At 38.0% G+C, this 14,647-nt stretch overlaps 2 protein-coding genes across 2 annotated transcripts in view; one reads left to right on the forward strand and one right to left on the reverse strand.

The window, feature by feature from the left end:
• The window catches only part of LOC124275579, a 37,839-nt gene extending 37,004 nt beyond the window's left edge, over positions 1–835 (reverse strand). Inside the window, exon 1 of the mRNA XM_046711171.1 lies at positions 652–835. Coding sequence (XP_046567127.1) covers positions 652–748 — 97 coding nt within the window. The 5' untranslated portion in view covers positions 749–835. The remainder of the gene's footprint in view (positions 1–651) is intronic.
• Positions 836–1,041: 206 nt separating this feature from the next.
• Positions 1,042–2,621, forward strand: LOC124275580 (glutaredoxin-related protein 5, mitochondrial-like). Its single transcript, XM_046711172.1, has 2 exons — positions 1,042–1,379; positions 2,216–2,621. The coding sequence occupies exons 1-2, from the start codon at positions 1,115–1,117 to the stop codon at positions 2,386–2,388; spliced, it is 438 nt and encodes a 145-aa protein (XP_046567128.1). The 5' UTR covers positions 1,042–1,114; the 3' UTR covers positions 2,389–2,621.
• Positions 2,622–14,647: the final 12,026 nt, after the last annotated feature.

Consider the following 14,647-nt stretch of genomic DNA (forward strand, 5'->3'; position numbering starts at 1 on the left):
GTAGCTGTCTGCCTCGAAAATTCAAATATCGTTTTCAGGCAAGTCGTAAGTTGTTGCATCAATAGGAAGCTAAAGTGAAGTGCATATGCCCCAATATATATAATATAGGCCAAAATATTGTCGAAAATTGTGACATTGTGTCTTGAAATTACCTGTTCATGAAAACACCATTTTCATAATCCCACTGGAAAATGGAGTGGGCAGTAAGTTTGTTTTTACAGGACCATGAACGTGGATGTTAAAGCCCATAGAAAGAGTGCTCAACATTTTTTTAATGGCTACTCTAAGTTTATGTGTATGTTGATATTGTTACATGGTTCATTGTAGCTAGTGGCAAAAGGCAGGATTGCAGTTGTTTATGCATTCGAAAGTTTTCGCTTCTGTGAAATAATTCACCACTAATGTTAATTCTACCGTCAACAGCTCTGATCCTTCACGTAAGCTATCTGTATGGCAACAGTTTGTCACAGCAAATAATCATTAGCATTTAGCTTTCAAGACGGCACTCCAATGTCTTTATCAAATTTAGATCTTCGTAGTTATATATTAAAAGTTAAAAGTATGAAGACGCATTGATGTGTCACTAACACCAGTAAGCATAATGATTATTGACAAGCCGGCGAATGACAGAAAAGTTAGCCAAACTTTTACTTTTTTTCCACGTTGATATGACCGTGCAGATAACGTCAGTCCGGTTGGAGTCGATAGCTGTCTTCAGCTGTTCGACCATGTCAGCTACTGAAGACATCCTAATTTTTTTAAGATCGAATTAATTCATGCCACACAACTTTAGTTCGGCCCTCGACCGTGACTGCCACAAAAGCGGAAGCGATTTAACGGAAGTGCACATTTCTGACATGCGTGTTAAAATACGCGTAGTAATATATTTAATATGTATTTGTAATATGTCGTGATATTTTTGTACCCGGCTCATACGAAGTTTATTCATTTCACATGTAGATAATATTGTATGCAGTGACGATATAAAATACACGCTTTAAATTCCCTACATTAAAACTCTTTTTCGTTGTTCACACTTCCCGGAAGTTGTTGTTAGGCTCACGTTTTCACCCTTGATTTATTTACATCATTTGCGTGTTACAGACAGCTAAGGATGAATCGATTGCTGTCCAAGTCAGTCTTGTCAAGAGCTCACAATACATTTTGCCGCTTGGCAGCAGCTAGATACGCATCAGATGCCGGCAGTAAGGAGAATCTTGAAAAACTGGTGCAAAACAACAAAGTGGTGGTGTTCATGAAGGGCACACCTGATGCTCCAAGATGCGGATTTAGCAATGCTGTCGTACAAATCCTGAATTTCCACGGCGTTGATAATTACGACGCACACAATGTACTCGCTGACGAAGATCTCAGACAAGGTAAAACTTCAGAATTTGATAAAATGGCAGTGGTAAACACATATATTATAATGGCTAAGCAAGGAAAATATTCTTTAATCAGCTATCATTGCATCAGTTTTTAATGTAAAATCACTTCTTTGAGTGGCATTTTTGGAAAGATTTCCGCCCGTAATTCCCGGGGTTTTTTTTATCATACTATGCCTAAGAATAGATGTTTTTTTCCAGAAAGCCTACCCTAACCCTAAATCTAACCCTAAACCTCACATACCTAACAAACCTTACATAAGCCGTTGTCATGTAAATATTTCATGAATAAAATACGTTTATACCTAACATAATGCTAAATCTGATCGCTTAACCTAAACACTAACCACTAAAAATAATCATAATAAATAGAATACATTTTAAGCGTGGGTTGCGGGCGGAACTCTTACCACATTTTTTAAGTTGGGAAGTACAATATTGACAGACTGTATGGATAACAACTTCTTTTATCATGTTTATTTGGTGACATTTCGATAGGAATTCTTGTACCGTTGTCAAGCAGGAATGCATTATCACATTATCCTCCTCAGCAGCAATAGTTGATGATAAAATACTGTTACATTTTTATCCACCTTATACCTTGACTTTGGGGTTGTGTTGACCATGTTCGCAACATGTACATTTTCTTTATATATCTGTCATGTACATGATGTAGTTCTTGAATAAATACCACCATATTGCTGTTAAACAACAAACAAACAAAACGTTAATCATGTGATGTGTATTTTTCAATAACTAACTTCTTGTCATATTTGCCTGTAGTGTTTATGATAACACAACTTAACAAATTGTTGATGTTTCACTTTCAGGTGTGAAGGATTTCAGTAACTGGCCAACTATTCCCCAGGTGTATTTGAATGGAGAGTTTATTGGAGGCTGTGATATTCTACTGGACATGCACAAAAATGGAGAACTAATTGAGGAATTACAAAAAATTGGAATAAGATCACAACTTCTTGACCATCCGGACAAGCAAGCCTAGTGCTAACGTGTGTAGGTATGATGTGGCCGAGAGTGCAGAAAACATATGGATATTGTCTAAAATATATTAATGCTGTACCCAGGTTAAAGATTGTGTCTTGAATATTCAGATCTGTGTTCTCCATGATATTGTTCATAGTTGTGCATTATAACAGAAATGTTTCTGGATGGATCTGAACAATTGTTTTAGTTGTCTTAAGAAAAGGGTTTGCTAATAAAAATAGTTCAACACTTTCTTAGTAGTTGACACTTTCATTTAACTGATGGGAGCATTTGTCCACTGGTCCCAAACTTTATGTCTATATGCATCATGATGTATAAGCATGATCTGTTTGATCGTGAGTGCAGTTTGTGTTTACTAATATTTCTATCCTGCATCACGGGACAGCACATCTGTCTGTCCATCATAAAATGTCATGTATAAAATATATCATAACATATCTTTGGTATATTGTATATTGAAGTTAAATGATTCCCTAATAACCTCATTTTGAAATGTGACTGATTGATATGATGTTATTATTTTTTTATGCCCCCGCCATATATGGCTGGGGGCATATAGGGTTACCCTCCGTGTCCGTCCGTACATCCGTACGAAACAGGGAATGTACTCTATCCACTTCTCCACAAAAAATTCTCTGTGGACTTCAATGAACTTATACATGGGCTTTCTTGGGACTCTAATGGTGTGCATCTCATATTTTGTTTTTGTATTTTATTGTTTTTTTGTAAGTTTAGAGACATTTGATCTTATGTACATTTTGCTGAATTTCTCTATGATGATAGTGTAATAGGGGATGAAGTCTATCCACTTCTCCACAAAAACTGCTCAACGGAATTGAATGAACTTCTACATGTCTTTCGTAGGGACTCTAAAGGTGTGCATTTCATAATTTTTTATGCAATTTCTTAATTTTGTCACTTTTACAGATGTTTGAACTTAGCTCAAGTTTGTTCTATTCAGCCTGTTCATTCCATCCAACAGGGGGTGTACTTTATCCACTTCTCCTCAAAAACCACTGCACAAAACTCATTTAGCTTACATATGTGTTTTATAGACTCTAAAGGTGTGCATCTCATATTTTGTTTTTGTATTTTATAGTTTTTTGTATGTTTAGAGACATTTGAACTTAGATAAATTTTGTTGAATTTCTCTCTGATGACAGGGGATTAAGTCTATCCTCTTCTCCACAAAAACTGCTCAAGCTTATATTGATTAAGCTTATACATGTGTTTCATTGGGACTCGAAAGGTGTGCATCTCATAGTTGCATAGATTGAACTTGTTCGTGAATTTTGTACAATTATTGATCTTTATATGATAATAGGTTGTGTTATCTAACCCCTCAACACATTGTTTTAGTGTTTTCAAGTACTTAAGTGGGACCCTGAATGTGTGATAATTTATTTATGGTTCCATTCATGTATACAATTTTCGAGACTTTGTCTGAAATTAAGGACTTACCACTTTAGCTTCTACAGCAATCTATTGCTTTCACTTGCCTCCACAGTGATATTGCTATTGCTAGTTTATTTACCCTTGTACCATGAACCTTCATGATATAGGCTTAATTGTACTGTGGTAAGTTCATTGTGACATACGTCATGCCGAAGACCCGGGTTCGATTCCCCACATTGGTACAATGTGTGAAGCTCATTTCTGGTGTCCCCCGCCGTGATATTGCTGGAATATTGCTAAAAGCGGCGTAAAACCAAACTCACTCAGTCACTCATTGTGACATACATTTACAATAAGTATTTACCTTGGACACTTTGGATATATTTATTTTATAATCAACCATGGTATGTATTTAGTAGAAATTAATCACCAGAGCACACTCAGTGTAGGGAACTCTTCCTACAGCAGCGGGAGCATCCGTGTCTTTGGACACAATTTTTTCTTGTTTACATTTATTTTTTTCACTTTCTGAGTGTTTGGACGGAAGTTGTATGGTTTCAAATTATCAGTGTAATCAGCAATGCTTAGTCGAGATCCTTGAATAGAATAAGAGTATAAAGTAAAATTTTGTTTCAAGTTTGGTCAAAGAGAAGTCATCGTCAATATTACAGTAATTATTGCTGTAGTCAGTAAGGGGCTAAAACAGCAAGACACCTGACACTGTACTGATGACTCAACAAAAGGTTGAGAATTCAGCTTTTTTTACATTCCACAGAGTTTTACATTTGGTCAGTCAATTCCATATTTCATCTAGTAGACGATACTGTCATTTAAGTGGAAGATACTTTCATCTCAACAGAGGATACTTACATCTATGTGGATGATACTTAAACTTACATATATGATATTAACAATCTACTTAGAAAGTATAATCTAGTATTGAATTACATGTATCAACTTGGTAGCCATATTTTCTCGAGTAATCAACAATAGTTAAGTGTCAGTTTTACGTAACTTCTGGCTTAATAATTACTGACTTTCAAACATGACGTGTCTTTATTGGCATACCATCGGAATATTCAACATGTTCAGTTAACTAACTCTTGATACGAATGTGGATCTTTAAACGATACACTCCTATATATTTAAATGTTTGGCCCGCATGTTTTGGGTTTAGTATCAGTTGTCTTTTTCTATATTTTGACAACTCAACCCTTTAAACATCTCAGCGTTAGAGGGGCGGTGGGGTAGCCTAATGGTTAAAGTGTTGGCTCGTCATGCCGAAGACCTGGGTTCGAATCCCCACATGGGCACAATGTGTGAAGCCCATTTCTGGTGTTCCCCGCCGTGATGTTGCTGGAATATTGCTAAAAGCAGCGTAAAACCAAACTCAGTCAGTCTCAGCGTTAGAATGCAAAAAAAAACCCACCAGCTTAAATAAGACAGTTCATTTAACAAGACTCTATACATATTTGTATAAACTATATCCAACGTTTGTTTAAACTATTTCCAGCTCTGTTCATAACTTAAACTTCAGAACACAATATCACTTTCAGAGATGTAGATGTTAATACCCATTATTATCTAGGTTAGAATTGGTCTTCAGTAACCTATGCTTGTCATAATAGGCGACTAGGGATTGGGTGGTCAGGTTCGCTGACTTGGTTGACACATGTCATTGTATCCAAATTGCGTAGATTGATGCTCATACACTGGATTGTCTGATCCAGGGTCGATTATTTACAGACAGCCGCCATGTAGGTGGAACATTGCTGAGTTCAGCGTTAAACAACAAACAAACACACCAAGATGTTAAAGTCTTTTAGACTGGCATTAATGTGCTTCCACAGGTCTGGTTATACTTGAGTGTGGACCAGACATCCCGTGTTTGACATCATGTTCATTCATCTCTGCAACATGGCATACACAGGCAAGTCAACCAAGTAAACTAGTCTGACCATCCGATCCCATTGGTCACCACATACGACAACTATGGGTTTTAGTAATTCAATTCTAACCTGGATCTTGGCGGTGGGGTAGCCTAGTGGTTAAAGCGTTGGCTCGTCACGCCGAAGGCCCGGGTTCGATTCCCCACATGGGCACAATGTGTTAAGCCCATTTCTGGTGTCCCCCGCCGTGATATTGCTGGAATATTGCTAAAAGCGGCGTAAAACTAAACTCAGTCAGTCAGTCTAACCTGGATCTTCACCGATCCAGAATTATCCATACCCACCAGCAATGATGTATGGGAAAACTGAAAATATATGATGGAGCATCATGTAATGGGAGCAAAAACCATACAGAAAAAATAAATCGTTTCACAAAATTCAGAAAGAATACATCAGATTTGCCTTGATTGTGATTCATGATCAACTAGCACGAGGTTAGTGCTTGTTATTTTTACCAGAGAGATAGGGTTCTATATACTCCGTCACCGTAACCTCATGTCCCTGCATCTGCACACCAGGCGAGATTGAGTAACGCAAGCGTCTATAAAATGTTTTTCTGGACGCTTGTGGACCTGGTGTACAAAATATGCGTCATGTTGGAGAGCGCACGTAAAATCTCCAAAAGCCTCACGTAAAATCTCCAAACAATCATCCCTTGTGGACCCTCACACGACTACCATAGCTATTCAGATGAGTGAGTGAGTTGGGTTCCTGCAAACAGCAAGGAAGCGGAATCTGTGATTCAGAACCAGGTGCAGAAATTAGCATCCATCAGTCCTCATGGTCCAAAAATAATCCTGGGAGACTTCAACGGAACACGCATGGAATAATCCTTACCGCATTATCAGCAGTATGTAAAATGTTGGACACGGAATGACAGAACAATCGACCTCTGGTATTGAAACATTAAACAAACGTACAAGGCAGTTGCCAACCACCAGTTGGACTGTCTGATCACAACTCTGTTTACCTCATCCCATTTTACAAACAGAAGCTAAAAACTGATCCAGTTCAAACCAAAATCGTGAAATCGTGGGACAGCGATTCTCTTGACCGTCTTCAGGGATGTTTCCATTGTACAGATTGGGATGTATTCATTAACAACACCAGTGACCCCTGCGAGTTGACTGACAGCATCACATCGTATATTAAATTCTGTGTGGATTCCAATATTACAACCAAAGAATTAAAAATCTATCCAAATAACAAACCGTGGGTTACGAAAGAATTGAAATTGCTTTTAAATGAGAAACAGAGGGCATTCTGTACAAAAGACACCGTGAAGCTGAAAGTTATTGAGAAAGAAATTAATCTAGTAGTAAAGAAGTGTAAAGATGACTTTAAAAGCACAGTTGAGGCCCAATTTCGGAACCACAACACCCGACAAGCCTGGCAAGGTGTGCGGACTATGATAAGGAATGAAAAGAAACATTCTCGCCTCAATGTCACTGATGACAGGCACTATGCTGAACAATTAAATACACTTTACGCGCGCTTCGATTCACACGATTTCAGTCAGGAGCGGAAACGTGGCATCAATGATGAACAGCATTATAGAGATGATATAAGTGACTGATCATGGTGTGAACATAATTATCTTCAACCATGAAATCCTTTGTTCCTGCCAGTATTAAGCTTTTAAATGATTCCTAGTGTTTGTCTTACCTTGTTAGCGTGCTATATGTGTGTTATTTATTGTATGAAAATAATTGAATTTTTTTATCAATGTTTGAGCTCTGTACTTTGCACAAGAATTCCCTCACGGGTAATAAAGTATTGTCATTGTCATTTTACTCCGCCTTTAGCAATATTCCAGCCATATCACGGTGGTGGTTGGGGGGGGACACCAGAAATGGGCTTCACACATTGTAGCCGTGTTGGTAATCGAAGCCGGGCCTTAGGCGTGACGCTATCCAGATGAAGCCTGGACTCGTTTTTTGTGGTGAACCACATACTGCCCCAGTTTTGCCGTCTAGACCTCAGATGCCGATGTTATGCTTCTATATTGGAGTGAATGAGCATGGCTTTACGCCACCTTTAACAATATTCCAGCAATGTCACGGCGGGGGACACCAGAAATGGACATCACACATTTTACCCATGTCGAACCCGGGTGTTCGGCGTGACGAGCGAACGCTTTAACCACTAGGCTACCCCACCGGTGGATGTGAAAACGCCTGTCAATGACACTTCGCGTATGCCAGAAGTTGTTAGAAGATAAGTGCTTTCCTTACCTACGTGTGTGACAGACCTAATTCAAACATTTAACATATTCCATTTGCCCATGCAATGTTCTGTGTGAAAAAAAGTAATGTGTGGAGTTAATGGAAGCCGCTTTATTGAACGGCGCCATGCAGTATTTGGTATTATGCAGTATTGCGAGGGACATGGGTTGAAGTCGCATTGGCTTGTATAATGCAAACATTAGCAGCTACAAGCTATATGGCTATAACCTGTGTCAGTACTGTGTGGTACTGCTCTTGTACAATACTGACAATATATCTCGTAACCTTTCACGTTAACGTTCAAACCAGTTGTGGGGTAAGCATGGGAAATACATTACAGAGGAAATCAATTTGAACTTGAATTTTTTTTTATATTAGGTGGAATTTGTTGTATGCAGGGGTCTATTGATTAAAGATATCAGTTGTATTTAAATACCCCTTAAATCCCTGGTTTTAAAAGGTATACAATGTTTCAGTAATGAAAGGGAGACATCTTATGACAATACACATGATCGGTAGACCGGAGTTAAGACAGGCAAACACCTGGGCCCACCTGCACAAAGTGCTCACAGCGCTATACGACTTAAGACTATGTTATACTGTAGGATCGTCGAAGCGCAAAGATTGCTTTGTGAAAGTGGACCCTGGTTTGTAGTCCAGTGGCCAAACCCGAGATAATAAATATACTGAAAAATGAATCCAAATCCAGTCTAGAATAATTGGGCAAGTCGAGATTTAAAAAAAATGAAATATTATCATGGGCTGTATTTTAATTTTCCATATTTTGCATTCATATGTTCTTCAAGTACGATACGTATATTTCTAAGAAAAAATGTCAGTTTTCCTGGCTTAAACAGTCATGTGACGGCACAATATTCTAAACCACATTTCTGCATTTTGGAAAACGTAACTTTAAATTGTTATATAGTATTTATTCCATCGAAAAATCAAATGCAACAAGTAACTGGGAAATAACCCCCAAAACAACATCTCCACGGATTATAAAGATCACAAAAACCCTAGGGGTAAAATACCACTAACTGTCGTTATTGAAAATTAAAACTACTCATTTCGACCTTTAATTGACTTAAATCGACCTTTTTGACAACAGTGCACAATTCTCACCCGCGAACGAAATTTCAACCAATCAGAGCGGCGCGACTCTGTGACGTCATATGAGGAATAGCTTTGAGGGCCGATGCAGAATTCATCTACATTTTAGGGGTAAATTATCTTGTTTACAGGCTTGTATAAACCTGAAATCGTGACAATTGTTGTGGAAAATGAAAGCTATATGTTCTCACAATCTACTGTCATTTAATTTTGTCTCCTGCTTTGCCTAGCTTCCGAGTTACAACTTGTTTTCATAGACGCTTCTGTCACAATTGATTGGTGTCGTTAGGCCCTATTTGTATAATGACTGATCCAAATTGATCCCATTTCGGTGTTTTTTACCTCGATATTTAATCATGTCATGTAAAAATCTGTTTGTATTCTCAAAACAGTGTCGGCCCATAAGTTTTCACATGCAATACAGCAATTAATACTCCTAGTTGTAACCCGTGTTAGGTGGTATAAACCTACACATGTTATTTGTCATCATTCACTTGATGGTCAGTTAATGAATTTATAACAGGTATTATTAGTGGTAACACACTTAGATTACCCGACATTTGGCATTTCTTGTGTCTGGAGTAAATATTCAACATTATAAACATCGATCAAAGGATTAACCGATAAGACGCTGATTGATTAATTACTTTTATCTTACACAGCGGAATTGTCAAAAGGTAGTGTTTATGTATGTAGATTTACTAATCTATACTGAATACACTCTGCCGTGTCGGTGTCTGCGTAAAAACAACGTCCTTCTTTCAAAGGCTTAACCGGCAATACATTGATTGATTGCCCATTATTGGCTAACTAAATTACTGTTTTTAATGAAAGGCGGACATTATGCAATTAGTTGCCAGGTGTGCTATCTTGGGTGACCAATGAGACTATACACCAATACCTGAAAAGATTTATCACTTTTCGTATATTAAACTGTTAAAAGACACATCATTTGGAACAGTTTTGTGGATATTGATGGATACATTCCTCAAACAAGGTAATGGCCTGATATTGTTCCTATAACTTTAATCTGTTTTAATTTTAATATTTGCATTTTGTTTTTATTCATTTGTCGTAGCATTCAACAGAATCATTGTTTTCGCCGTGAAGTGTAATGAGACAGACAACATACACTAGGGTGTGTGTGCGAATTATGATTCACATTGGCAAACTATAAAATGTCTAGATATTACAGTTCTGTTATAAATTCACTATAAGTATCAGCAGATCGTCAGCTTTTATTTAGTTTCAAAATGCATAAAAGTATGATAATAAACTAATTAGGATTATAAGACCAAATATAAAGACGCACATTGACTAGTATCTACATACTGGTGAGTGGACATTAACCATGTGAATGTAGCAAGAAATTTATCGCGCAGTATTGTGACTTCGACCCCCACCTCGCTTCCGTGGAAGAAATCGTTATGTTATAAGTTGTGTCATGCAAAATCCTTTTGGTTATGATTCCAATACATATTTAACTACGAGTAGAAAGTAGTTTTGATTTTCTAACTTGATGAAAACAAACTATAATCTCATTAATTCTAACAGCCTTTACGATTTTCAAAAAATGGCGGCGCCCCGTCGGGAACATCCGCCAGTCTGTGGATAAATGCTATTTAGGTTTGTTTTCACCGAGTTACAAAATCAAAACTACTTTCTACTGGTAGTAAAATATGTATTTTATTGATAGCCAATAGGATTTTGCATGACATAGCGTATAACATAACAATTTCTCTCGTGGAAGCGAGGTGGGTGTCAATATAATACTACTTACAATATTATTGTTACTTCGACCACAACCTCACTTCCGAGGAAGAAATCGTTATGTTACAAGTTGTGTTATGGAAAATCTTTATGGTCATCAATCATATACATATTTTACTATAACTAGTAAGTAGTTTTGATTCTTTAACTTCCGTGAAGCGATCTGAACACAAGTAAGATATCGTTTCAGGCTTCCACAACGCTCGCTTCGCACTCACAAACATAACCCATTTAGCACAAACTGCGGGGTCCTGTGGAAATCTGTGCATGGTGACACCATCACCCGACCCCCTAGGAGCAATTGACGACAAAGCAACGATTCGGCATGTCGTCGTTGATGTCGAGAAATCATCAAAATGATGAGCGTGCTACACACTTTCTATACAACTAACTGAAAATCGTTCCTCATATGACGTCACTGCAGTGCTCTGGCGACAGAGTTACGTAACCTGTCTGTGGTTTCGTTGGCGGGCGAGAGGGAAGCAGGCGACTTTTTGGCCACTTTTAATCGCTCGGTATTAATTAACCACAAGTTTTTTAAAGAATAAATTTGGTGTTCCGCATAAGACTAACCACAAATCTTTCATATGTAATGGTTAAAAGAGTAACAAAAAACAAAGTTTAGTGGTTCTTTAAGATGTAATGGGCCTTACATAGCCGTGTCAATTGTATACACACACGTTCAAGGACACTCGGCTAACCACAGTCTTAATACATCAAGGCAAACATTGTAGATTTCAAATTTGAGATGAAGATAATCAATTCATGTACTTATATCCCACATTACACAACACGATCGCTCAAATTACGCTTTTAATAAAATTTATGGATACACACATACTCTCTCTCATACACCACCCCCACCCACTCTCTCTCACACACACATGCTCGGCTTTATATAGTATTTTATTATAATCACCCAAAGCTTGAAAGCTGTACAATATTAGGGATCGGTTTGTTTACGGTTCTCAGTGAATTATGCAATACTACTCCGCCATTGCGTCTCGAGGTATTGTATGTAGGTAAAAGAATAAGACACAGGTCATGAGCTGTATAAATACGTTATAACTATACACCACTTACAGTGGTTCCCTAGACACTTTAGGTTCTGATAGATAGATAGATAGATGTTTGCTTACGTCTCGCCTCAACATGGTACAAAAACAGCTAAGTACATAAACATAATGTCACCGTAAAAAAGTTGAGCCATTCCATATTGAATTATGAGAGACACTTGAGCTAAAAAACTATACAAAGTATAATATGTGAATATTACATATACAACAAAAAAAGAGAGTACAATTTACATTAAGAAGATATATACAAATTTGCAGTGCGCTTTTTAAGAATATTAAGGCAGGTTTTGGCGGATAAAAACGATACATCTGGACAAGATAGAATAAAACTAACTTTTTCAACATCCCCCAGATTTAAAAAAAAACATCTGAAAGACTTGTACATTTAGATAGTTGCAATCGCTCCTCAGCATACAAAGGACAATGCAATAAAACATGACACTCATCTTCAATAAAATCTTTACAGTAAAAGCAAATTCTTTCAGTTAAAGCACAACCAACGTAACGGCCAGTTTCGATTCTAAGCGGAGCTACCCCACATCTGAACAAAGCTAGTGCTTTTCTCATAGAACGCGACATATTACAATTAACATAAACTTCACTGCCAAAATCCAACTTAAAAGTACAGTACGTGCGTAACTTATTACCTCCCCCTACCAGTTAAACGACCAACATGTAACAGGTCCTGTTTTCATTTATAAACGAAGTCGCTAAAAACAACCTCTGTAACTTTTGAATCTACAAAGGGAATACGGTACACAACGTTGATATCCTTAAAATGATCCAGTTATAAATCCGACAACTTCTTACACACTCTAAAATTCCAATTCCGCTTATATCTTAACGCTAAGTCATGACTCCATCTAAATGTCTTACATGTAACTCGAAAAGCTGAGAAGTCTGAAAAACCTCGACACACTCCTCCACTGATTTACAATTGTAGGGTACCAGCCCATATCTCCGATAACAGCATTATTAGGAGCAAACTTGCGCAGACCCAGAAAAAACCGCATAGCTCTGTTATGAACAGCATTAATACAGGAGAAACTATAAGTACCCCATATTGCCCAGCCATAATCAATAGTAGACCATACCATAGAGTGATATAACTTAGAGTAAGTTTGAAATTACATACCGCCTAAAAGCTTATACATGTACTTGGTTAAAAGTAAACCTAAAGCCCTGCTAGCTGAACTCGCTACTGCTTTAGCCATGAGACCATAATCTAGATGTTCTGATACAAGCAGACCTAAATACGTATAACTGTCAACAACTTCTAATTGTATATCACCACAAAAAAATAAAACGTCAGTTCTGTGTTGGTTCAAATACGCGTGAGCTGTTATGTATCTGTGTATTGGCTTTGAAACTGCGACTTCTAATGCCTCGCTACTGCAGGAAATTGACAATAATATGGAGACATCTTGTGCGATCATTGACGGCATTTATGTCATTATTAGTTAATTATATATTCCAATCACATCATTATCATCATTATCATAATACTCTCATTGTGTTATGTGTGTTGTTGCACGATCGATTACATACATATTCATACATGTACTTTGATCTCATTGTAAACTGGGCTCCTCTCTGCGTTATGCCTGTTACGCAAAGCAACTCTGGAACCAGTTTTAAAGTCGTATTTTCCAGTAAGCCTTGAGAAATAATGGTATATTCCAGCTGCTAACACAAACGACGTAGAATCATGCTTCAACTTGTCTTATGCCTTCACCCTTCCAGTGATGATGTTTTAGCTTAGACTCGCGTTCATGTTCGAGTTCACTGCAGTAATCACGAAATCGTTTTCTTTTTAACTAAACAATGTGTTTATAAATATATATGTCAACTGTAGCATTATTGCTGTAGAAAATGATTGGTACTGTTTAGACTTCACAACATTTGCACGAATGTCAATGTCAAGATGACCGCCTCCGTGGTGTAGTGGTTAGAGCGTCCGCCCGGAGAGCGGAAGGTCGCGGGTTCGATCCCCGACCGCGTCAAACCAAAAGACGTTAAAATATGGTACATGTTGGTCCCTGTCTGGCGCTCGGCATTAATGGGTACAACAAGGACTGTTCGGCTCTGAGTCAGTATAATGTGTCTGAGTGGGGGTATTCATGCTTCACTGCGGCATGGTATCTCAGTGGGCTAGCACTATAAAACCAGCTTAAGTCTGGGCAGTCTAAGTACAAGCAGCCGCACATACACATACACACGCATGCACGTCGTCATATGAGCGAAATATTCTCAAGCACGTACGACGTAAAACCCAATTTCACCTCACCCCACCTCACCTCAATGTCAAGATAATGAGAGGCTGATTTTCCGAGATAACTAAAGTATCCGATTGTAAAACAACGACTTACGTAACATAAGTGGTCGTCTGCTACCAGATTGGCGGATTGTCGAAGATAACAAGAGCGGCCGGTTGAAATTGACTGTCTGAAATTGCACGAGTGGGTTATTGTCGTACAGAACGACAGCGGCTTAGAACTTGACCATCTAGTTCGAACAAAAGATATTAGGGTTCTAGAACCAATCGGATGTCAACTTTCAAAAAACGACTAGTCTTGGACCTCTTTACCTCAGAAATCTGGAACTAAGACGAGACCCACATAAAGGACAAATCTGCTTTTGGTAGTTCAGGCCTGTCGGCGTAGATGACAAGCTCAAGGCGCTAATAAACACGTTAGTTAGTTAGGTAGGTAGGTAGGTAGGTAGGTAGG

The sequence above is a fragment of the Haliotis rubra genome, unplaced genomic scaffold (genome assembly GCF_003918875.1).
Source record: "Haliotis rubra isolate DU_JTF1 unplaced genomic scaffold, ASM391887v1 Scf20, whole genome shotgun sequence".
NCBI lineage: Eukaryota > Metazoa > Mollusca > Gastropoda > Lepetellida > Haliotidae > Haliotis > Haliotis rubra.